This window comes from Antechinus flavipes, chromosome 1 (genome assembly GCF_016432865.1).
Source record: "Antechinus flavipes isolate AdamAnt ecotype Samford, QLD, Australia chromosome 1, AdamAnt_v2, whole genome shotgun sequence".
NCBI classification, from domain to species: domain Eukaryota; kingdom Metazoa; phylum Chordata; class Mammalia; order Dasyuromorphia; family Dasyuridae; genus Antechinus; species Antechinus flavipes.
Window position 1 is genome coordinate 74,486,210 of NC_067398.1, and position 20,806 is coordinate 74,507,015.

At 33.1% G+C, this 20,806-nt stretch overlaps 1 protein-coding gene across 1 annotated transcript in view; it reads left to right on the forward strand.

Moving 5' to 3' along the window:
- Window positions 1-17,842, forward strand: part of SUN3 (Sad1 and UNC84 domain containing 3) — a 53,246-nt gene extending 35,404 nt beyond the window's left edge. Inside the window, exons 7-11 of the mRNA XM_051984476.1 lie at window positions 7,383-7,464; window positions 9,154-9,269; window positions 10,926-11,093; window positions 16,916-17,008; window positions 17,537-17,842. Coding sequence (XP_051840436.1) covers window positions 7,383-7,464; window positions 9,154-9,269; window positions 10,926-11,093; window positions 16,916-17,008; window positions 17,537-17,668 — 591 coding nt within the window. The 3' untranslated portion in view covers window positions 17,669-17,842. The remainder of the gene's footprint in view (window positions 1-7,382; window positions 7,465-9,153; window positions 9,270-10,925; window positions 11,094-16,915; window positions 17,009-17,536) is intronic.
- The last annotated feature ends 2,964 nt before the right edge of the window (window positions 17,843-20,806 follow it).

Here is a 20,806-nt window from a genome sequence, read left to right on the forward strand (position 1 = left end):
AGATAATTCAGCATAGATTAATTACCTTATAGGAGTGAATGAACAAATTGCTACTGCTGCTATAAAAACTTGGGGTTCCTTCCCAGAAAAAGATCGAGGGGAAGCCTTGGCGAAAATAGAGCAAGGTCTCAATGAATCCTTTGCGGATTTTGTGGGACATTTGTAAACAGCTGTCACAAGAACTATTGGAGAAAATGCAGCTACAAGAATTATGGTAAGACAACTGGCTAAGGAAAATGCCAATAAGGTTTGCAGAAGAAGTATATGGGGACTAAACAAAGATGCTCCTTTAGCGGAGATCATAAGATGCTGTGCCACAGTGGACACAAATACTTTATACCCAGACTATGATGAACATGGAAAGACAGGGTTCCCTCTTGGCTAGGAACTTCCAGAGAAACTCATTGATGTTTTCAGTATGGAAAAATAGGACATCTGAGAGCTCAGTACAGTTATAGAGTGAGAAGACAGGGTGAGAGAAGACCTAAAACCCTATGTCCAAAATGCCACAAGGGCTTCCACTGGGTCTCAAAATGTAGCTTAACCCAGGGAAATGAGAGGCAGGGCCCAGCCCCAAGATATCAATCAAAAAACAGGTGAAGCATGATGGCAGCCAAGGTTACATCTTTAGAAGTTCAGGGTTCTGGTGTACTCAATCAGCTGAAAAGCAATCAGATTGCAGAAAGGGATTACTATTGGGGAGAATATAGGCTTTTTAAACCAACAGTGTAGTGTCCAGTGCAAACAGCTTAAATGTAATTGCCAGATGATGAGGAGAGATTTAGAAAGTGGTAAATGGAAGGGACTAGATAGGTTAAGTGCCTGGGAGAGAGGATTTGCTTGTATTTCTACAGACGGAGAAGGAATCAGATGGGTGCCAATGAGCTGTATTTGCCTTGTCCATTGGAAAGAGACAGAAAAAGAAAAAAAGAAAAAAAAAAAAAAAGAAACAAAGGAGAAGACCTAAGAACAAAATCTGCAGGAATCATTGGATTCCCTAATACAAGATAAGACTGTTGCAGGACTTGAAAACTAGCAGGAATCATTGTATTCCTTGAGATGAAAAATTGTTGATGAAACTATTGCAGGACTTCAAAACTTGCAGGAATTATTGGATTCCTGGCACATGAACTAATGGACAATAGATTCCTTTTGGACTATTTCTAGGATTTATGGACATGTATAATTTTGCATGTTGATTCATGTTATTTGTTACATTACTACTAGCCTGTATTACTATGTGCTTATGTAATTTATGTGATTATGTGTAATACCTCCTATATTGATGGATTTATGTATACCTGTTTAAAAGTGAGTCCATTCAGAGACCCGCTAATCTGATTTGACTTCGCATTTCCTTTTGTGTTTTCATCTCCCTTTCTGAGACATCAGGGAGGGCGTGATCACCTCTTTTTATGGTGTTTTCACACCTTTTTTGAGCAGTCAGGGAAGGCGTGATCACCTCTTTTGTGGGGTTCTCACCTCCTTGAGAAGTCAGGGAGGTCTTGACCACCTATGTTCTAAATCAAAAGAAAGCGGGAGCTGTTAAGATTTTTACAAGGTGCTAAGTAAGTGGAATTCAGGAGACAGTGATTATATCTAGTTTAGCATTGATTTAATCCTACAACAAATAATGGTTTCCTAGTAATATAACGATTGATATATACTCAGTCTATAGCATATAGGCAAGAAGCTCTTAGGTCCAGAGACAGAAGCCCATTAGAAGCTCTTGGAGGAGGAGACAGATTCATTCCATCTTCCACCTTTGTGCTGACTGGAGACTGAAGCACAAACCTTTGGATTCGGAGAGAGCTAGAGGCAGAAGCTGGCAAAGGGAAAGGACTAGCGGCAAGAGCTCTCAGAACCAATGAGAGAGATAGGCCTCTAAGAAAGCTAACCAGGCCCCAGGAAAAGGGACAAGACTTTGAAGGAGACAATAAAGGATTTGGACTTTAATTTCTGGATATATTTGGGGTGATTAAACTGAACTGAAATGAAAGGCTGGCCCCAGAAAACCCCCAAGAAAACTGCTCCTGGAGAAAAATACATTTTAGAGAAGAATATTACATATAATATATATTATTCATAATATATTTATTATAATTTCCAAATTATATATGTACTCTTTATGTATACCCATGACAGAAAAACAGTTCTCAAGATTCTTTTTACCTTTTTAGGCTTCTCTCGAGTCCTATATTTGGAGGTCAAATTTTTTGTTTAGCTCTGTTTTTTTTTCATCAGAAATAAATGGAATTAACCTATTTCACTTAATGTTCATCTTCTTCCCTGGAAGAAAATGCTGAATTTGGCTGCATAAGTTATTTTTGGCTTCATTCCAAGTTCCTTTGCCTTTTGGAATATCAGATTCCAGGCCCTTCTATACTTGAATGTGGATGCTGCTAGATCCCAAGTGATCCTTATTATGGCTCCTCGGTTTTTAATTAATTTTTCCTGGCTGCTTGTAGTAGTTTTTCCTTGGTCTGATAGTTCTGGAATTTAGCCACAATATTCCTTGGAGTTTTAGTTTTGGGATCTCTTTTAGTAGGTGATTGATGAATTCTTTCAATGGCTATTTTACCTTCTGATTCTATGACATCTGGGCAGTTCTCGTTGATGATTTCCTGAAAAATAGTTTCTAGGCTCTTTTTTCATCCTGATTTTCAGGGAGTCCAATAATCCTTAGATTATCTTCCCTAGATCTATTTTCCAGATCTGTTGTTTTCCCAAGTAGGTATTTAACATTTTTTTCTTTTTTTTTTTTTTTCTTTTTTTTTTTTTTTATTTTGCTTGACTGAGTCTTGGTGTTTCCTTGATTCATTCATTTCCATTTGTTCAATTCTGATTTTTAATGAATTATTTTCTTCAGTTTTTTATTTCTTTTTGTAATTGTCCAATTGAGTTTTTAAATAAGTTGTTTTGTTCTATGGATTTTTTCCATTTCATTAATTTTTTTTTAAGGAATTATTTTCTTTTTCCAAGTCACAAATGCTGTTTTCCTGGGAGTGTTTATCTTTTCCAATTCATAAATTCTGTTTTTCAGGGAGTTGTTTTCTTTTTCTACTCTATCTTTTAATGAATTATATAGCCTTATCCTGACCTCTTGCAAAGCTTTCCTTTCCTTTCCCCATTTTTCTTCTAGCTCTCTTTTAAGATCCTCTTTAATTTCTTCTATCAGAGCCTTATGTGGTGGGACTATATTTACCTTGGGATTTTCATCTAGAGACACACTGTTTTTAGTCTCCTCAGGGTTTGAAATCTGCTCTCTATCAGTATAGAAGCTATCTATAGTTAGAGCCCACTTTGCCTTTTTGTTCATTTAAAAAAAGAAAAAAACAAAACAAAACAAAAAAATGCTTTGGTTTGCTTATGGGGGAAGTGGGGTATTTCCAACCTGCCTCTACAGACAACAGGAAGTGGTAGTGAAGGGGCAATGGAACAGCGCCCCCTGGCTGCACTGGGATTAGCAGTTGTGCTAAAATCTGAAGCAATGGAAAGGCAGTATCTGTGCTGGGAAGAGCAACTGCAGCTGTGCTTGGATCATGCTGAGTCACTCTGGGTGTTGGGTGGGTGTGGCCATGTCCCGAGAGAGACTAGCATTTGGGGATTATGGTCTTTACCCTATGTGTTTGCAGCTTCTCTGCTGATTTAATGGCTTGCTGCTGGGGCAGAGTAGCCAATACTGTAGTAAAATTCTCCCCACAAGTTTTCAGGCAGCAAAGATGATACCTCTTCCCGCTCCGGTCTACTCAACATGAGCTGTTCTCTGTGCTCTTTCTGCCTATTTGTCTGAGTCTGCACCTGGCCTAGCCCTGTTCAGTCCCAATGTGCAAGCAAAAATAAACCTTTTCTGGCAAATTTCAAGATTATCTTTGGATGGTAATGTGTTGTACTCCCAATATTCGTGGGTTCTATAGTTAAGCATTCATTCAGAGAATGAATTTCATTAAAATATTTTTAGGGTAAAGGAGAACTCAGAAAGATGCATGTGTCCTCTCTGCCATCTTAGCTCCACCCCCCCTAATTTTTTGTTTTTAATACAGATAAAAGAACTAACAATGTAAAACTAGCAGTCTTTTACTAGCTCCATTTTCTAAGCTAAAGAGACATTTGTCAATAGGAGCTCTGAGAAAAATTTTGAATTAGACAAGACTTTTCTTTAGCTCATTCCTTCTCCAAAATATCCAATAATTTCATTCTGGGTACCTACAACCCATAGTTTCCTTTCTTCTTGTCCTTTCCCCATTCTTTTTCCACATTTCACCCAGAGTATAATCACCCAGCAATTCTACATGCTTATTTCATTTATACTCTAGCTAACAATGCAAACTAATTTCCTACAGCATCAATGACTATCTAGAGGTGAATTCATTATACCCTCCCAAAGACAGTATTTCAATAATGAACAATGGAAAGCTAATGTCTCAACTTACAAAAATGAATAATTTCATAATGGTAGAAATATAGGCATCACCCCGACCTAAAGTAAGAAAGTTGTTTTGATGCCTTTTACATTTATTTCAGTATTTATTCAGGGTACAATGAAAGAATCATACAGAGATCTTCCTTGATAAGATTCTAAAAAATAATCAGTTCTATAGGCAAATAAAGCATAGAAAGATGTTAAAATATACTTAATATAGTGTATCTTTCTCTTTTTTTAAGATACTGAATGGGTCACTGAGCAAGGAAGATTAATGATAAACTATTTAACTATTTGGCTTCTAGATTAGTACTTATGGAACCTTCAGAGTTGAATGAATCAGTAATTTAACCATTCAGACAACTGGAAATTCTTATATAGGTTCATCAGGTCTAGATTTATTTTCATGCCATATGCAAACAATGAAATAATGACAGCCAAATGAAAATGAAAGAAGCTACTACCTTCTCTTCCTAGCTCCCATCTTGTTAGTAAAAAATTTAAGGTTTTCTCAGAAATCATGGAAATTCAGAGCTGGAAAAAGCTATTAGAAAGCAATTTGTCCAATACACTTGATTCTACAGAGACAAAGGAACAAGGATTTTTCTTGTTTCTCTTGTTCCTTGTTCCTCTCTAAGGAAACAGAGACCAGAAGTTTCTTCAAAGTGACATGGCTAATTGTGGCCATATAATTTAAAATCCTTGATTCCCAGTACACTGATTTCTCCATTGAAAAAAATCAAGCATTGATTTTATATTTTTTTTATTCTGAAATTTTTTGTCCTGTAACCACCTAAATAATGGTTCTTAGTTTCTAAACTTAGCTCAGGAATTCAATTGCTCTGTAAGGAACCTAGTTCTCCTGCTAGTCACTGCTCTATTCTTGATTTAATGACATCTGTTATGAGGGATGCAGGTAGACACCAAAAGTATATCTTAGTGGTTTAAGCTATCCTTCAAGGATGTCTGTTTGCTATCCAAAGCAGTCTGGCCCACTTGCACTTTTAAGTTGTACTCAAACAGTGAATACTTAGTAACAGGAGGGAAGGAGGGATAGTTGCTAGATTCCCAACTTCAGGCCAATTATATTGTTATCCTTGCCTCAACTATGTAACCAATCATGTTGTCTTCAACCACATGACATTACCTACCCTGTTCTGTTTATTTTGTTGCTGTTGTTGTTATAAAAAATGAATTGTCTTCATTTCAGGTTTTTTATCTTACATTGAAGCAAACAATTGACTTTTTTATTATTGGTTTGGAACCCTATTAATAAGCTGTTGCCTTGATCGAAGACAACGTGTTTCAGTCTACCTTTGGGGATTTTTCCATCCATGATACCATAATCTTGTGTGTCTCACAAAATCCCTTCTATTAGTTTTTTAATAACATTTTATTTTATCCTATTTACATGTAAAACAATTTTTAATATTTGTTGGCTTTTTTTTTTTTAAGTTTTGAATTCCAAATTCTATTTCTCCCTCTTTCTCCTCTCCCTTCCTGAGAATGTTAAGCATTTTGATGTTGTACATGAGAAATCATGTAAAACATTTTCATCTTAATTATTTTGTGCAAGAAGATTCAATCAAGAAAGAAGAATAAAGGGAGGAAGGAAGGAAAGAAAGGAAAGAAAAAAAGAAATGGAAAAAGGTTATGCTTTAATTTGTATTCAGATATCAATTTTTTGGAGAGCATTTTTTTAGCATTTTTTCATCATGAGTCCTTGAGGTTGTCTTATTAGATCATTGTATTGCTGAGAATAGCTAAATCATTCATAGTTTTTCATCATAAATTATTGCTTGTAACTATGAACAGTGTTCTCCTCATTCTACTCAGGTCATTTTTTATCAGTTCATGTAAGTTTTTCCAGGTTTTTCTGAAATCATCCTGCTTGTTATTTTTATAGCACAATAATATTCTATTATAATCATATACCACAACTTCTTCAGCAGTTCCCCTATTGATAGGTATCCCCTCAATTTCCAGTTCTTGACCACCACAAAAAAAAAAAGCTGCCATAAATTGTTTTATACAAATAGATTATTTTCCTTTTTTAATATCTTTGGGATATAGACCTCTAGCAAGTGGTATTGCTGGATGAAAGGGTATGCACAATTTTATAGTCCTTTAGGCATAGTTCCATATTGTTTTCCAGAATGGTTGGATCGATTCTCAACTTAACCAATAATATATTAGCATCCTAGTTTTCCCACATTCTGACATTTATCATTTTCTTTCAAAATGTTAGTTCTTTGAAAAAAATAGAAATAACAATTTGTAAAACTTCTATCCTAATGAGTACAAAGACAATGCCAGAGATATTCTCCTTTCATTTTGCTAACTAAAAATATTCAAGGTAATAACAATATGAAGGTGAAAATATAAATTTATTTTTAAAAAAAGTGTTATTATCAAAATAACAATATTATTACATGATAATCTTACTTAATGTTAATAAATGACTGTTAGTAGTAATACTAATAATATGATGGTGATAGTTTATATGAATATAGTACATTACAAATTTACAGAATTTCCATTGTAATCTCATAAGATAGGTAAAACACTTGTTTTTACAGCTAGGAAACTGATTCCCAAAGAGGTGAAGCACCTGCTCCATGATCATGTAGTTTAGTAAGAGTAGAGCCAGTACTCAAATCTTGGTCTTCTGATTCCCAAGTCCAATACTCTTTCAATTGCATCATAATGCCTCTCTCAGTAATAATGGTATTAGAAAATAATATCCTCAGTCCTAGAAAATTAATACTAAACAGAGATCTAGAAGACAGTAAAACACTTAAACTTTTTAAAATAAAATTATATAAGGAGTTTGATCTAATAAACATTTAAATCCAAAACATTGCTTTGAACCACCCCTCCCCATCAGGGTGATAAAATTTAATGAGATAAAGTAAAAACATCCCTGTATGTTAATTGTAACTCATTCATTTCCTCACAGGAAATGACCTTGGTGAATTATATCCTTAAAAAGTTAAGGGAGGATCAAGTCCAGATGGCTGACTATGCCCTCAAATCTGCAGGTAAGTTATATACTAAAATAAAACTTAAGACAATGCGAACTTGTATGTTTCCATATCTGTGTATAGTGTTTCAGTACTTCTTGCTAAGTAAAAACAAACCCATGACTTTCTACCTGGCAGTTTAAGAAGGAACATAAGAATGAATATGAACTACATGGTAAAAGACAGAAAGTGTAGTATTTTTTTTTTCTCTTTGAAAGAACTGGGTAGAATGGAAATCTCTGTTTTAAAAATCAGTCAGGATCCTCCTCACTCTCCCCTAAAACTCTCTACCATTACCAGCAGTTGGGAATGCAAGTAAAACAAATATGTATAGTCAGTCAAAACAAATTTCCACATTGATTATGACCAAAAAACAAAACAAAAAACAAAACTCATTCTGAGTCCTGAGCTCTTTACATCTTTAAGAGAAAGATAACACGTTTCATTATAATTCCTTTATAATGCTGCTATTAAGCTGATAGAGTTCAGTAGAATATTCCATCACATTTATAGACCATGCTTTGTTCATCCATTTCCCAACTCATAGGGACTCTCTCAGATTTCCATTCTTTACTACCTTAAAAAGAGCTATATAAACATTTTTGAATAGTCTTAATTGTTTTGCTTAAGACTATAATCTCTCCTTAATCATAACTAGTCAATGTGATTCTATCATCACTGAGTAGTTGAGATTCACCATAGGTCTTTAGTCCATAAATAACCTTAAGGAGTTCATAAAATCACTTTATATTATTACTTTCAACATAAAACAACTTTAAGTGCTAATTATACACACACACACACACACACACACACACACACACACACATATATATATGGCAATATTATGCAAAAACTTATGAACTATGGTTTAAGGTACCCTCCAGTAAAACTGATCCCTTTACTGAAGAGAAATTGAGAACAGAAAAAGGTACATTGCTTATAGCACCACTATTTTCATTCAGTTGACAAAAGAATGGATGGATTTATATATTATAGAAGGAAACCTGCAAATCTCTAAGAATCTAAGATAAGATTGTTAAATTTGAGAAAGCAAAGACATAAAATGAGGTTTAACAACCTGAAACTTAGTTGAGTAGAGGATTTTCTAAGGCCTTACTCTGATCCTCACCTAAATATTAAGAAAATTGCTTATTTTTCTTTAATTTCCTTTTCTCAGTGAGCTATCTTTAAAACTGTTATCCTATTTTCAAATGAAAGATACAACCATAATAAAGTGATATAAAAATTATTCTTGAAATTCTCTTTAGTGGTGGTATTTCTTTTTATTTTTTCTTTATCTCAAGATAGCTTGCCATTTATTTCATCAACTGCAAAATTTTGAGAATCTTCATATTTAGAACTATCTCTTTTTTAGCAGTTATAACAGGAATTTTTCATAAGCCAACCAGTTACTAATATGCATAATTACATTTTAATTATCTCATTTTTCAAGCTTTAGAACTGGACAGAGAGAATTAAATTAGATGGGATTAAGACTTTTTCATATAGTTATTTAAAAGAGCTGTGATTTCATGGGTATACAGATAATACCTTCACCAAAGCTGATGAGAAGCCTTCCATTAAAATTTGAAATTTTCTGAGGAAAAAAAATTACATTATAATTTCTTTATTAGCATTTTTCCTATCATTTTTAGAACTGTACTAATCTATTTCTGTTTCTATCTTCTTGATTTCTAATTTCAGGTGCCTCCATTGTTGAAGCAGGAACTTCTGAGAGTTACAAAAATAATAAAGCAAAATTATATTGGCATGGGATAGGATTCTTAAGTTATGAAATGCCTCCTGATGTTATTCTTCAGGTAAAATCAAAATCAAATATGTTATTCCTCATTTTCCTGAATTTCCTGATTATAGAATTTTCAGTGCTTAAAGCTGAATAAGAGAAAATACTCTAATCACTCCTTTTCTGAAGGCCTGATATAATCCCCCTACCTATTCAGGTTAAGAGATCATAAGATTTAGAGCTTGAAACGATCTTACAGATCAGATCATTCTATAGGCACCACTTTTCTAAACTTCCCCAGCCACTAACTTATTTTCATTTCTGGAAACAGTCTCAATATTTAGTTCTCTCAGGATATCACTTAAATTCTCTTTCCATTAAAAAAACAACAACCCAATATTGAGTCAAGCTCAACTTAAAAACAGTTTAATTCCCAGTTATCCTTACAGGTTCCTCATAAAATAACAGTTAGACTGATTAATCCCAGGTTCCTGTACCTCTTAAAGATACAGTAATTCTGTTTATAGTTTGTGAAGGAGGCTATTGAAGTTGATATTATACTTATTATATGAATATTTTTATCTTACCAGTCTGCAATCAATCATAAAGTTTTTCATCCTCACTGACTTCTTTCCTTTCACATCTTAGTTCTATCTTAGGTTATCATACTGCATTGGCTATGTTCTTTTTTCCCTAACTCATTCTTGAAGAACAAACTCCACTTTACAGTATTCTTCATTCTTGAATCTCTTACCGTGTGATCATGCCTCCCCAAACCCCCACATTGCTCCTCCCATCGTCACTTTATTTGCTCACTTTATGTCTGTTTATGTGCTCCTAAATAGATTAAAAAATTTCATTGACTATATATTCCACTATAAATTCACATGCTATAATCTCAATTGTACCCTGACTGTAATAAGGCAGGAGGTTCTATTCCTCTCCAGTCTATTTGCTATCCCACTCACAAACATAATTAATATAACTGGGCTAAGAATTAAAGCAGTCAAATGGAATAAGGATTTGGTATCTTAGATATTAAAACAATTCTCCCAAGTCAATATATTTGATGGTAAATTAATCAATTTTGTCCCAATTCACACCTAGCCTTAGTCATTGAAGGGACATTTGTCAGACAAACTGAGGCCTGGGAAAGACTTTAATTTAGAAAGGCCAAGGTCATCTACTGCATCCCAAGCCATTGCCAGTCATGTTGATTTGTGACTCTGGAGGAGAGAGATTGACACTGCCATTTCTGCCTCTTTAAATCCAGTTCATTCACAGGTCAAGATATTACCCTTGAAGGACAACCATCTATCTGAGGGAAGTGCTTTAGCCCTCCTTAGAGATAACATGATGTGATATTTCCTCATAAAGACTGAATTTGCCACTTCCATGATGGAATCACTTCACTTCAATCCCTTCACTACTCACTTTGCAAGATCTACTTTATGTTCTACTTCCTCCATAAAGCCTTTCCTACTACATTCAGATTTCTCTATTCTCTGAACTCCTACAACATTTAGAACAGAGTTAATTATTTAATTACATCTTTTATTTCTTATTAATTGTATCTCCCTTACTAGAATGTAAACTCCTTGATGACAGGAATCTCTTCTTATATTTCTTTTGTATATCTCATAGTATTCATATTGGGTGCCGCCCCTAACAGTTATTGATTAATTAATGTTTTAGAAAGAGATGAAAGTATATTAACTTTATTTTTTTTTAGCCTGATGTCCATCCTGGGAAATGCTGGGCATTTCCAGGTTCTAAGGGTCATACTACAATCAAACTTGTCAGAAAGATTATACCAACAGCAGTTACTATGGAGCACATCTCAGAGAAGATTTCTCCCTCTGGAAATACCCACAGTGCTCCCAAGGACTTTTCTGTTTATGTAAGTACTTTTCTACATGTAAAGTTCAAAGTACTTAAAAAAAAAAGATGAACAATGATGAAATGTGCATGGGACCTGTAAGTACTAGATTATGTAGAGGTACTTTAATTTATTCAGTAAATCACTGTCACAGTTCCTGAGACATTGAATACAAATTGATTTAGTAAATCAAATATCTTAAAATTTATATTTGTATATTTTGGTATTATACAACGTATGCTCCCAACAAATACAAAAAAAAACTTGTACGGTTTATAAAGAAATAGTTTATTATCAACAGAAAGGAGGGATGTGAACTTATATGTTTTAATTTGTCAGTATGAATTGCCTATTGTATCACACCTCATGATGTGATCTTATTTATAGTATTGTAGTGTTTTTTTGGTCTGCATTCTTCATTTGGCATCACTTCACCCAAGTTTGCCTATGTTTTTTGAATTCTGTATTTTCATCATTCCTTTATGTAATGATTTTCTATTACATTCATATACCTTATTATTAATCCATTCTATAATTGAGCATATCTTCTGCTTTTATGTTTTCAAGGTCATAAATAATGCTGCTACAGATATTTTTGGAAATAAATGTCTTCTCTATGGCTAGTAATGTCCCTCCCAGCAAAGGGCTTTTTGGGTCAGAGGTTATGAACAATTTGATAACTTTTTCTTGTATAATATAAAATTGTTTCTCAAGACAAATGAACCAATTCACATTTCTACTAGTAATGCATAAACCTTCCTTTATTCAAATATCTCCTGATACAATGAGTTTTCCAATCTTTTAACAAATCACTTCATATTTTCCCTTTATATTTTTATTTATTTTAGATTTAATTTGGGAAAAGAAAAAATATTGCCATGTTCACAGTAGAGGATTCAAAATATAAAGCAATGAATTTCAATTTTAAGAGACCCTATATAATAGATTTTATACATTGTGTTTAGAGTCTTCCATCTTTGCTGCCTTATAGATTTTCTTTTGTTCTCTACTGTATACTTTTAATTCTATATGTAGTTATAGATTGTGATATATACACAAACACATATATAGACAAATTTGTGTACATACATATACATAGATATCTATAATCATACATATATTACATATATATTCATATATATATTAATCTATGTAAAACTGTACTATATTTGTTTATACTGTTTGTCTGAAGGTAGATACCATCTTCCTTCAAAAGCCCAAATCTTCCCATATTTTCCTAATTCCATCACCTCATCACTTTCTACACTATAGCAATATTCTTATATTGTCTAGTTGTTTTAAATCTATAACAATATTGATCAATATAGCTAACATAGTGTAGTTTCCTTATTTTTCTCTTTTGATTAAATCTAGTTTAGTTTTAACTTTTATCTGAAGTCATAATTACTACTCCTGCTTTTTAAAAATGTAATAAATTCTTCTGATCTTTTTTCTAATGTTCTCTTGTATCTCTTATTTCCTGTCTCTCCTCACTTCTCTACTTTATTGCTACCTGCTATCTTGTCCTCCTATTACTTAACCCATCCTCCCTTCAAGGATCTTCCTCTCTTATCCTCACCCCAATCCTCTTTATCCCATTCCCTGTTAATTTGCTCATCCTTCTGTATATCCCTTGTGTCCTATTCCATCACCCTCTTTATTTCTTAATAAATTTAGAAGACTTTTATTCCCTTCCAAATGTGTCATTCTTTCTTTAACCCTGCTCTGAGTGAGTAGGGTTCCCTCTAAAAATTCATCCCTTATCCTCTCCCCCATTCCTTGCCTTCTTATTTCTTTCTGAATTTGGAGGACCTTCTACACCCTTATATAGATATGATGGCCCTTATATAGATAATCCTCTTGAAGCAAGCCCCATTATTGATGTACTCCCGTATATAAACTACTCTGTTTCAGAATTAGCAGCACTCCTCTTCCATCTAATTCTTCTATGTTAGGTTCTTCTCCCACTTCATTTGTATAAGATAATTACTCTTTTATCTTTTTCTACCTGGTTTTGATTTTTTAGAATAATAGAATATTCAATTCTAGCCCAATCTTTCTTTTAAACTTTCCAATTACTAATAATAATCTTAAACATACAGTTTACATTTCCACATATAAAACATAAATATTTCTTCTCTGTGGCCAGTAAAGCCCTTCCTAGTAAACAGCTCCATTCCTCATTGAGTCCCTTGTAATTAGACTTTCATGTTTACTTTATTTTTCTTTTGGATCTCGTATATTGCATTTTCTATTAAGTTCAGGATTTTTTGCAATAAAATCTTGTAAGTCTTGTAATTCATTGAGTATACTTTTTTCCCATTCAGGATTATCCTTAATTTTTCTATGTATGATATTTTTGGCTTCAAAGCTAGTTATTTACCCTTTGGTATATAGCATTCCAAGGCCTGTGGCCTTTTAATGTAGTTGCTACTAGATCTCATGTGATTCTAATTGTTGCTCTGGAGTGTTTGAATTATCTTTTTTCTTGTTGCTCATAATATTTTCTTCTTGATTTGGAGGTTTTGGAATTTGGCTATGATGTTCTGTAGATTTTGTAGAATCTCTTTCAGGTGGAGATTGGTGGAATTTTCCTGTTTCTACTTCCCCTTTTTTCTCTGACACTTCAAGACAATTTTCTTTAATCATTTCTTGTATTGTATCAAGATTGTTTTTTTTTCATGTAATCCTATTATTTTTGGTTTTTTTTGTTCTGCTTGATTTGTTCTCCAGTTCAGCTGTTTTTCTTTTATTTTTCTTTTCACTGAGGCAATTGGGGTTAAGTGACTTGCCCAGGGTCACACAGTTAGGAAGTGTTAAGTGTCTGAGACCAGATTTGAACTCAGGTCCTCCTGATTTCAAGGGCTGGTGCTCTATCTACCAGCTGCCCTTCAGCCATTTTTCATATGAGATATCTCACATTCTCTTCTATTTTTTCATTCTTTATATTTTGTTTTATTATTTCTTGGTCTCTTATAAAAAGAGCTTCCTTTTGCCCAGTTCTAGTTTACAAGGAATCATGTTCTTAAGATTCAGGATCTCCTTTTCTAGTTGGTTTGACTTTCTTTTCATAATTTTTTTTTTTCTATCCATCTCTCTCATTTGATATTTTAAAGTCTTTCTTGAGTTCCTCCATTACTTCTTTTTGGACAGGTGACCATTTGACCTTTCTTTTGGGGGTAGGTAAGGGTTTTTTTGTTTTGTTGTTTGTTTTTTTGCTTCAGTATCCTCCTCTGTAGACAAACAGAGGTCTCCTCTTTTCCACAATAACTTTCTATGATTAGATTCCTTCTCCTTTGCCTGACCATTTAAAAAAAAATTATAGCAGCTTGCTCTGACCTTCAGGTCCTCCTTCAGTTCTCCACTCTGGTCTGGAATTGAAATCAAAAACTTAGCCATCCTGTAAGTGTCTATAGCCAGCAGCATTCCTGCCCCACTATATCTGCACTCACCTGGTGTGTGGCTGAGCTTGGCATCCCTTATCAGCAAAGGTTCCCTCAAAATTCCCCATTTCAGACTCCTGACTCCCCACACTGTTTGTGAGGGAGGAGAAAATTTCTGTGGCTAGAGCAAAGATTACCTCCCAAAGCAGCTAGCCCCAAGCCTCGCTACTTGCTGTTTCAGCCGAACTAGTCTGGAGATATTTATATTTCACAGGGGCCAAACCTCTGTTGTGATATCTTTCTTGGGATCTTCTACAATTATCCCAGGAACACCACTCTTCTGCCCCAACTCTTGTTTATTTTTACCACTGTGTTCACCTTAAGAAGCTATTTTGTCTTGTTTGTGGAGGAGATTTAGAGAATTTGGAATTCTCTGACCTACTCTGACATCTTCCCAGAATCCTCTCTCAAATCATATTTTAACAACAGAAGAATTTATTACTTAAAAGAGTCCTCAGTTCAGTTAAATTCAAATTAACAAACATTTATTGATTATGGTACACAAAGCCCTGAGTTAAGACACCAGAAGGTTACTGCCTAAATGGCATTTACTATCTGGAGCAGGGCATATAACACACATATAATTAAAAATAAGACAAGTATATAATAGATCCTGGTTTCTTAAACAGTGGATCTTGTAACAATGTGGGGGTCAAAAAATTATGATTTATTATCAATAAATTATTGGTTTGTATACCTATTTTATGTACTTGGGGGTCACATAAAACTTTTCTTGGGCAAAAAGGAGTCATAAGTGAAAAAAGTTTTAAAAGCTCTGTATGAGAGCAGCAAAGTAGTCCATGAAGTCCAAAATGGAAAAAGTTATTAGTAATTGAGAAAGTCATGGAAGGCTTGATAAAGCAGTTTTTTATTTGAATTGAGCTCTGAAATATGGGTAGGAGTTTATGAGGGATAATGATAGAAAGAGCATTCACACATAAAATAACATATGTAAAAATAAAGAGATGGGAAATTATAAGTAAGCATATGTTGTAACAGTGAACCCTCTAGACAGAGAATGTCTAGAGTAAGGTCATCAAGTTGGTGAATCACTTGAAGGAAATTTTTAATCTGGAGAAAAGACAATGGGGGGGTGATAAAGTAATGGTATTCAGGTATTTGAAAGGCTGTCATTTAGAAGAAGGATTTGACTTTTTCTGTTTAGTTCAGGAGTGATGTATGAGTTGCGAAAGAGGTAAATTTAGACTTGCTATTAGGACAAACTATGAAACAAGTTATCCAGAAGTAGAATGGGCTGCCTTGGGAGTTCGTTTTCTTATGGGAAATCTTCAAGTTGAAATCTGACCACATACTTGTTGGCTATATAGTGAAGAATTCTTTTTCATTTATGGGTTGTAATAGCTGCTTAGGTTTTTTCCAACTCCAAAATTCTGTCATTTTATGAAATGTGTTATGTCAGGCTTGCCTTTATTATATGTATTATAAGTTTTGTGATACATTACTTTATTATGGCAAAATGATTTAATTTGTAATAATTAAGTATTTCTTATCAAATATGATCAATTCAAATAACATACTCATTCTTTTGTGTAATGAATTAGGTACAAAATATTAAATTTTGGAATAATAAAAACACTTTTCTGCCACTTTTTTCTTTTATAAACTAATATTTACCTTTAAGTTCTGAGAAGAGAAAGAAGCATGAAAAAAGTATATAAAATGCACTGTCATTTTCCTTCAGATGACATGAGATTACATATACACTAGGGAAATATATTTGTGTAATTCCTAGAGCCCTAGGGTAGGAATACAAGTTTTACATTTTAAAAAACATAATAAGTAATAAAATTGATTAAGTAATCTGAGATTTAAGTCAGAAATAAAATATTTTTATGTCATGATACTAACACAGATCTAAAGTCATATGCTATTTCCTGTAAGCAAAATGCTTTCAGATATTCATATGAAAAATATAGTCTGCCTAGTGAAACTAGTTACTGTCATTGTTACTGCCAGAAATGATGTTCTTATTGTTTTTTGTCCTTACAATTTTCATTTGTCTCAGGAATTATGAATAAGTGTTAGGTGTTCTCTCCTTTCTTTGTTATTTCATATTACTTATACTTCTCTTAGGCAATTATCATATTTATTTTTATATTTTGATACAAATCTATCTTCTGTGCTATAGTGAAAACTACTTAAAGTCAAAAGTATGTCTTATTTAATTTTGAATCCCTTATACCACTTAGCACAATTTCTAGTATATGGTACTTTACAAACTATAATGCTTTCAATTTGAATCTAATACATCTAATTTTGTACTATCTTCCCAATAAATGTTTAGAGAATTTTTGCTACTTTGAACACAAAAGTTTGATCATTTTAGTGAAATCAATCTTTCACATAAATGCCTAATGTTCATGTCTTTTATGTTTTCAGGGACTCAAAGATGAATGTAAAGGAGAAGAAATCTTCCTAGGTCAGTTTATGTATAACAAAAAAGGGACCACTGTTCAAACATTTCAGCTCCAGGTAATGAGAGACCTGGGAAAAGATAATTAGATGAAAATATGTTTCTTTCCTGGGAAGGGATTTGTTTGGATTTAATTCTTTAAAAAAAAAAAACTATAACAATAGGAAGTACATAAAGAAATGCAGAAGTCATATCAAACCTTGTAAATAAGGTTTCTAAAATGTGATAGTAAAATAAACATCAGAGGAATGTTTGTAATCGTTAGGAAATTTTTAGAAAATTCAAGCAAAATTGAACATATGTATATACTTGAATGTGTGTGTATAAAGTCTATTAAGGAGAATTATAGGGAAGAATCTGACTTTTTATATTCTATTCCTTTTCTGCTTGACATATATGATCTGGGTGGGAATGTACATAGGGTAAGGAACATCTCTTCAGTTCTCTGTAGTTTATTGTTTCCATCCATGAAATGATGATTAAAAACATTTATGCCATAAAAGAATGTTTAATTCACAAATTCATATTATTTGAAATGAATTTATCTGTAAAATATTAATTTGGACTTATACTTTCCTTTTTTTCAGAATGGAGTTTTTGAATCCTTTCCATATGTGAAACTGAAAATTTTGAATAATTGGGGCCACCCTAAATATACATGCTTATATCGATTCAGAGTCCATGGCAAACCAGGAAATGATACTTTAGGAGTCCCTTAAAAAGAAGAAGGGACTAACTATGGTGATGTAAAATGGAAGCCAAAGCCCTCTAGAATCAAATAAATGGGATGAAAGCTTCAAAGAGAAGACTTCACATTTGCATAAAATAAGAAAAGTTGGTTTTCTACAATTAGTGAATTTTGCTTATTAAAAATGTTTGGAAATTAACTTCAATCAGTTTTCTTGTGTTTTTTTTTTTTTATGTCAAATACCACTTCCCCCTATTTTCCTACTTCATTTGGAGCTGAGTAAGGCATGAGTTTTGGACTGGTATCAGGAAGTTCTGTGTTTGAATACCCATTTTGACATTTACAAACTATGTAGTAAGTCAGTTAACCTATTTGATCTTTTTGACTTCTATATCTATATTTCCATGTTTGTTTTTACTAAAACTGTGATTTCATAGATGTAAGGAATTCTCCTCTCCACCAATGCTGATCTGAATTGTTCTCTATAACTTAATCTTAGAAAGCAAGCAAGGGTTTGACATGTAGAATAGGGATAAAATAACATTGACCATGTCTAAATTTTAGGATTCAGGATTGAATAAAATATAACTTTATAAATAGTAAACTGTAGAAGAACCTCCTGTGGAGGTTCTCTCATTCAACTATTCTCATTTTAAAGAAATGGAAATTGAAGTTCAGAAATGAGAATAACATAGCTAATAAGTGGAATGAATAAGCAGGATTCGTATTCAGGTCTTCCAAGTTCTAAGTCTAGTGCAGTTTCTATCATGTTGTAATGCCTGTAACAACAACAACAATAACAACAGCAACACACTATCCTCAAAAACTAAACTACTCATCATCTATATCATAGGTGACACAGTTACTGGCTGGCCCTACTTGAAATTTTAATGATGACTAGCTTGATACAGAGGAGAATAGAGCAATTGGTACTTCTCATTCTAGTAATATAAGAAAGCAAGTTACATCAGAAACAGCAATATCCACCCTAAAAATGCTATAGGACAGACTGTGATGACAACTAAATGGATTAATCATAAAAGCACAAGAAATTAAATGGATAGAAAACATGAATACTTTTCATTATGTGCCAGTACAATAATATGACAAAAAGAAAGCATTGGAACATTTATACTGTCTATTAATTATCTGAAAGCCTTTGATATAATTCCATAGTCATCACTTAGCTATGTATTGCAATATATAAAGTAGACCCAAATAAAGTGAGAACAATAGAACATTTAATGTCTACATGGAAAAATGTATTTTAATATAAAAAATACTAATACAATGATATATCAGGAGCAATTAATACAAATTGTGGCATTTTAAGGAAGAAAGCTTAAGCTATTATTTTTCTAGCGTTAAATCCATTATTAATCTATTTGAAATACAACTAGGCCTAATTTCCAAATGAAAGACCAACTTGAACCAAACATCTCATTAATTATGTATATGGATAACATCGATCTATATGGCTTCACCAAAAAGCTAAAATTTGTATATACAAAGTCTTTGATATTTCCCTCATAAACCAAGTTATTAATGTTTTCAAGAGAAAAATAAGTTTGACATAAGTTGTGCTTAGAATGGTTCATATTTGCTATTGCTTTCCTTTCTAAGAACTCTAAAAGTGTTTAGTAACATTCTAGAATTCTATTAGAGCTAAATTCTCTGCAAAACCAATTGGTCTGTAATTTCTTGAGTATTCCTTCTGGTTTTAGAAAGTTGAAATATTTGTTTATATATTCTGCATGATTCTCTCCCCAGTTACTTAGAGATATCTAACAATAGAATTTATAAGTTAATTCCTTACCTTCAGTTGTAATTCAAAATACTATGACATTTACTATATCCTTGGCCATTTTGGGTCTCTATTTTCTTTTAATTATAATTTTCTATCCTTTATCAAGTAAACCTCACTATTTTTAACAGAGACAATGAATATAAGAGTTGAAACTTTTTCACAAAGCAAAAAAGAGCTATCCTTTCTTTGGTCTTCTTCTTTGAATATAATTTAAAAATTGTTCTTAGAATTTCTCTTTTTTGTTGTTCTTAATATTTTCTACAGGTCTTATAAGGCTCTTTAACTCTGTACTTTATCCTTTCTAATATTTTTTTACAAATATGTGGCCCATCCCCATATCTTTTCAGTTGTCAAGTCTTCCTGATTTGAGATTCTAATCATCTCCCAAATCTCTAGCCTATTTTCCATTCACAGTCTCCATACTATTCCAGTCCCTTATTACTTTTTGCCTGGACTATGACATTCAAACTGATCTCTCCAATTTCTGATCCATCTTTCACAGAGCTGATGAATTGATATTCTTAAAAAACACATTTAATTACTCATTCTTGTGTTCAAAAAGCATAAGTAGTTTACCATGTCTCTATGATAAAATAAAGAATCCATGAACTACATTTAAAGCTCTCTACAATATGACTTTCGCCATAATTCAAGTCTTATTTCAAATTACTTTCCATTCACTTTTCACTTCATTCTATTTCCAAAAACATATGGGGAAACCATCGTAGGTCCCTTTAAAAATTTAATTGTATTGACTCTAATTTATAAGAAATCAAGCCATTCTCCAATTGATAAATGGTCAAAGGATATGAACAGACAATTCTCAGATGAAGAAATTGAAACCATTTATAGACATATGAAAATATGCTCCAAATCATTATTAATCAGAGAAATGCAAATTAAGACAACTCTGAGATACCACTACACACCTGTCAGATTGGCTAGAATGACAGGGAAAGGTAATGTGGAATGTTGGAGGGGATGTGGGAAAACAGGGACACTGATACATTGTTGGTGGAATTGTGAACACATCCAGCCATTCTGGAGAGCAATTTGGAACTATGCTCAAAAAGTTATCATACTGTGCATACCCTTTGATCTAGCAGTGTTTCTACTGGGCTTATACCCCAAAGAGATACTAAAGAAGGGAAGGGTCCTGTATGTGCCAAAATGTTTGTGGCAGCCTTGTTTATAGTGGCTAGAAGTTGGAAAATGAATGGATGCCCATCAATTGGAGAATGGTTGAGTAAATTGTTTGTATATGAACGTTATGGAATATCATTGTTCTGTAAGGAATGACCAGCAGGATGAATACAGAGAGGACTGGCGAGACTTACATGAACTGATGCTAAGTGAAATGAG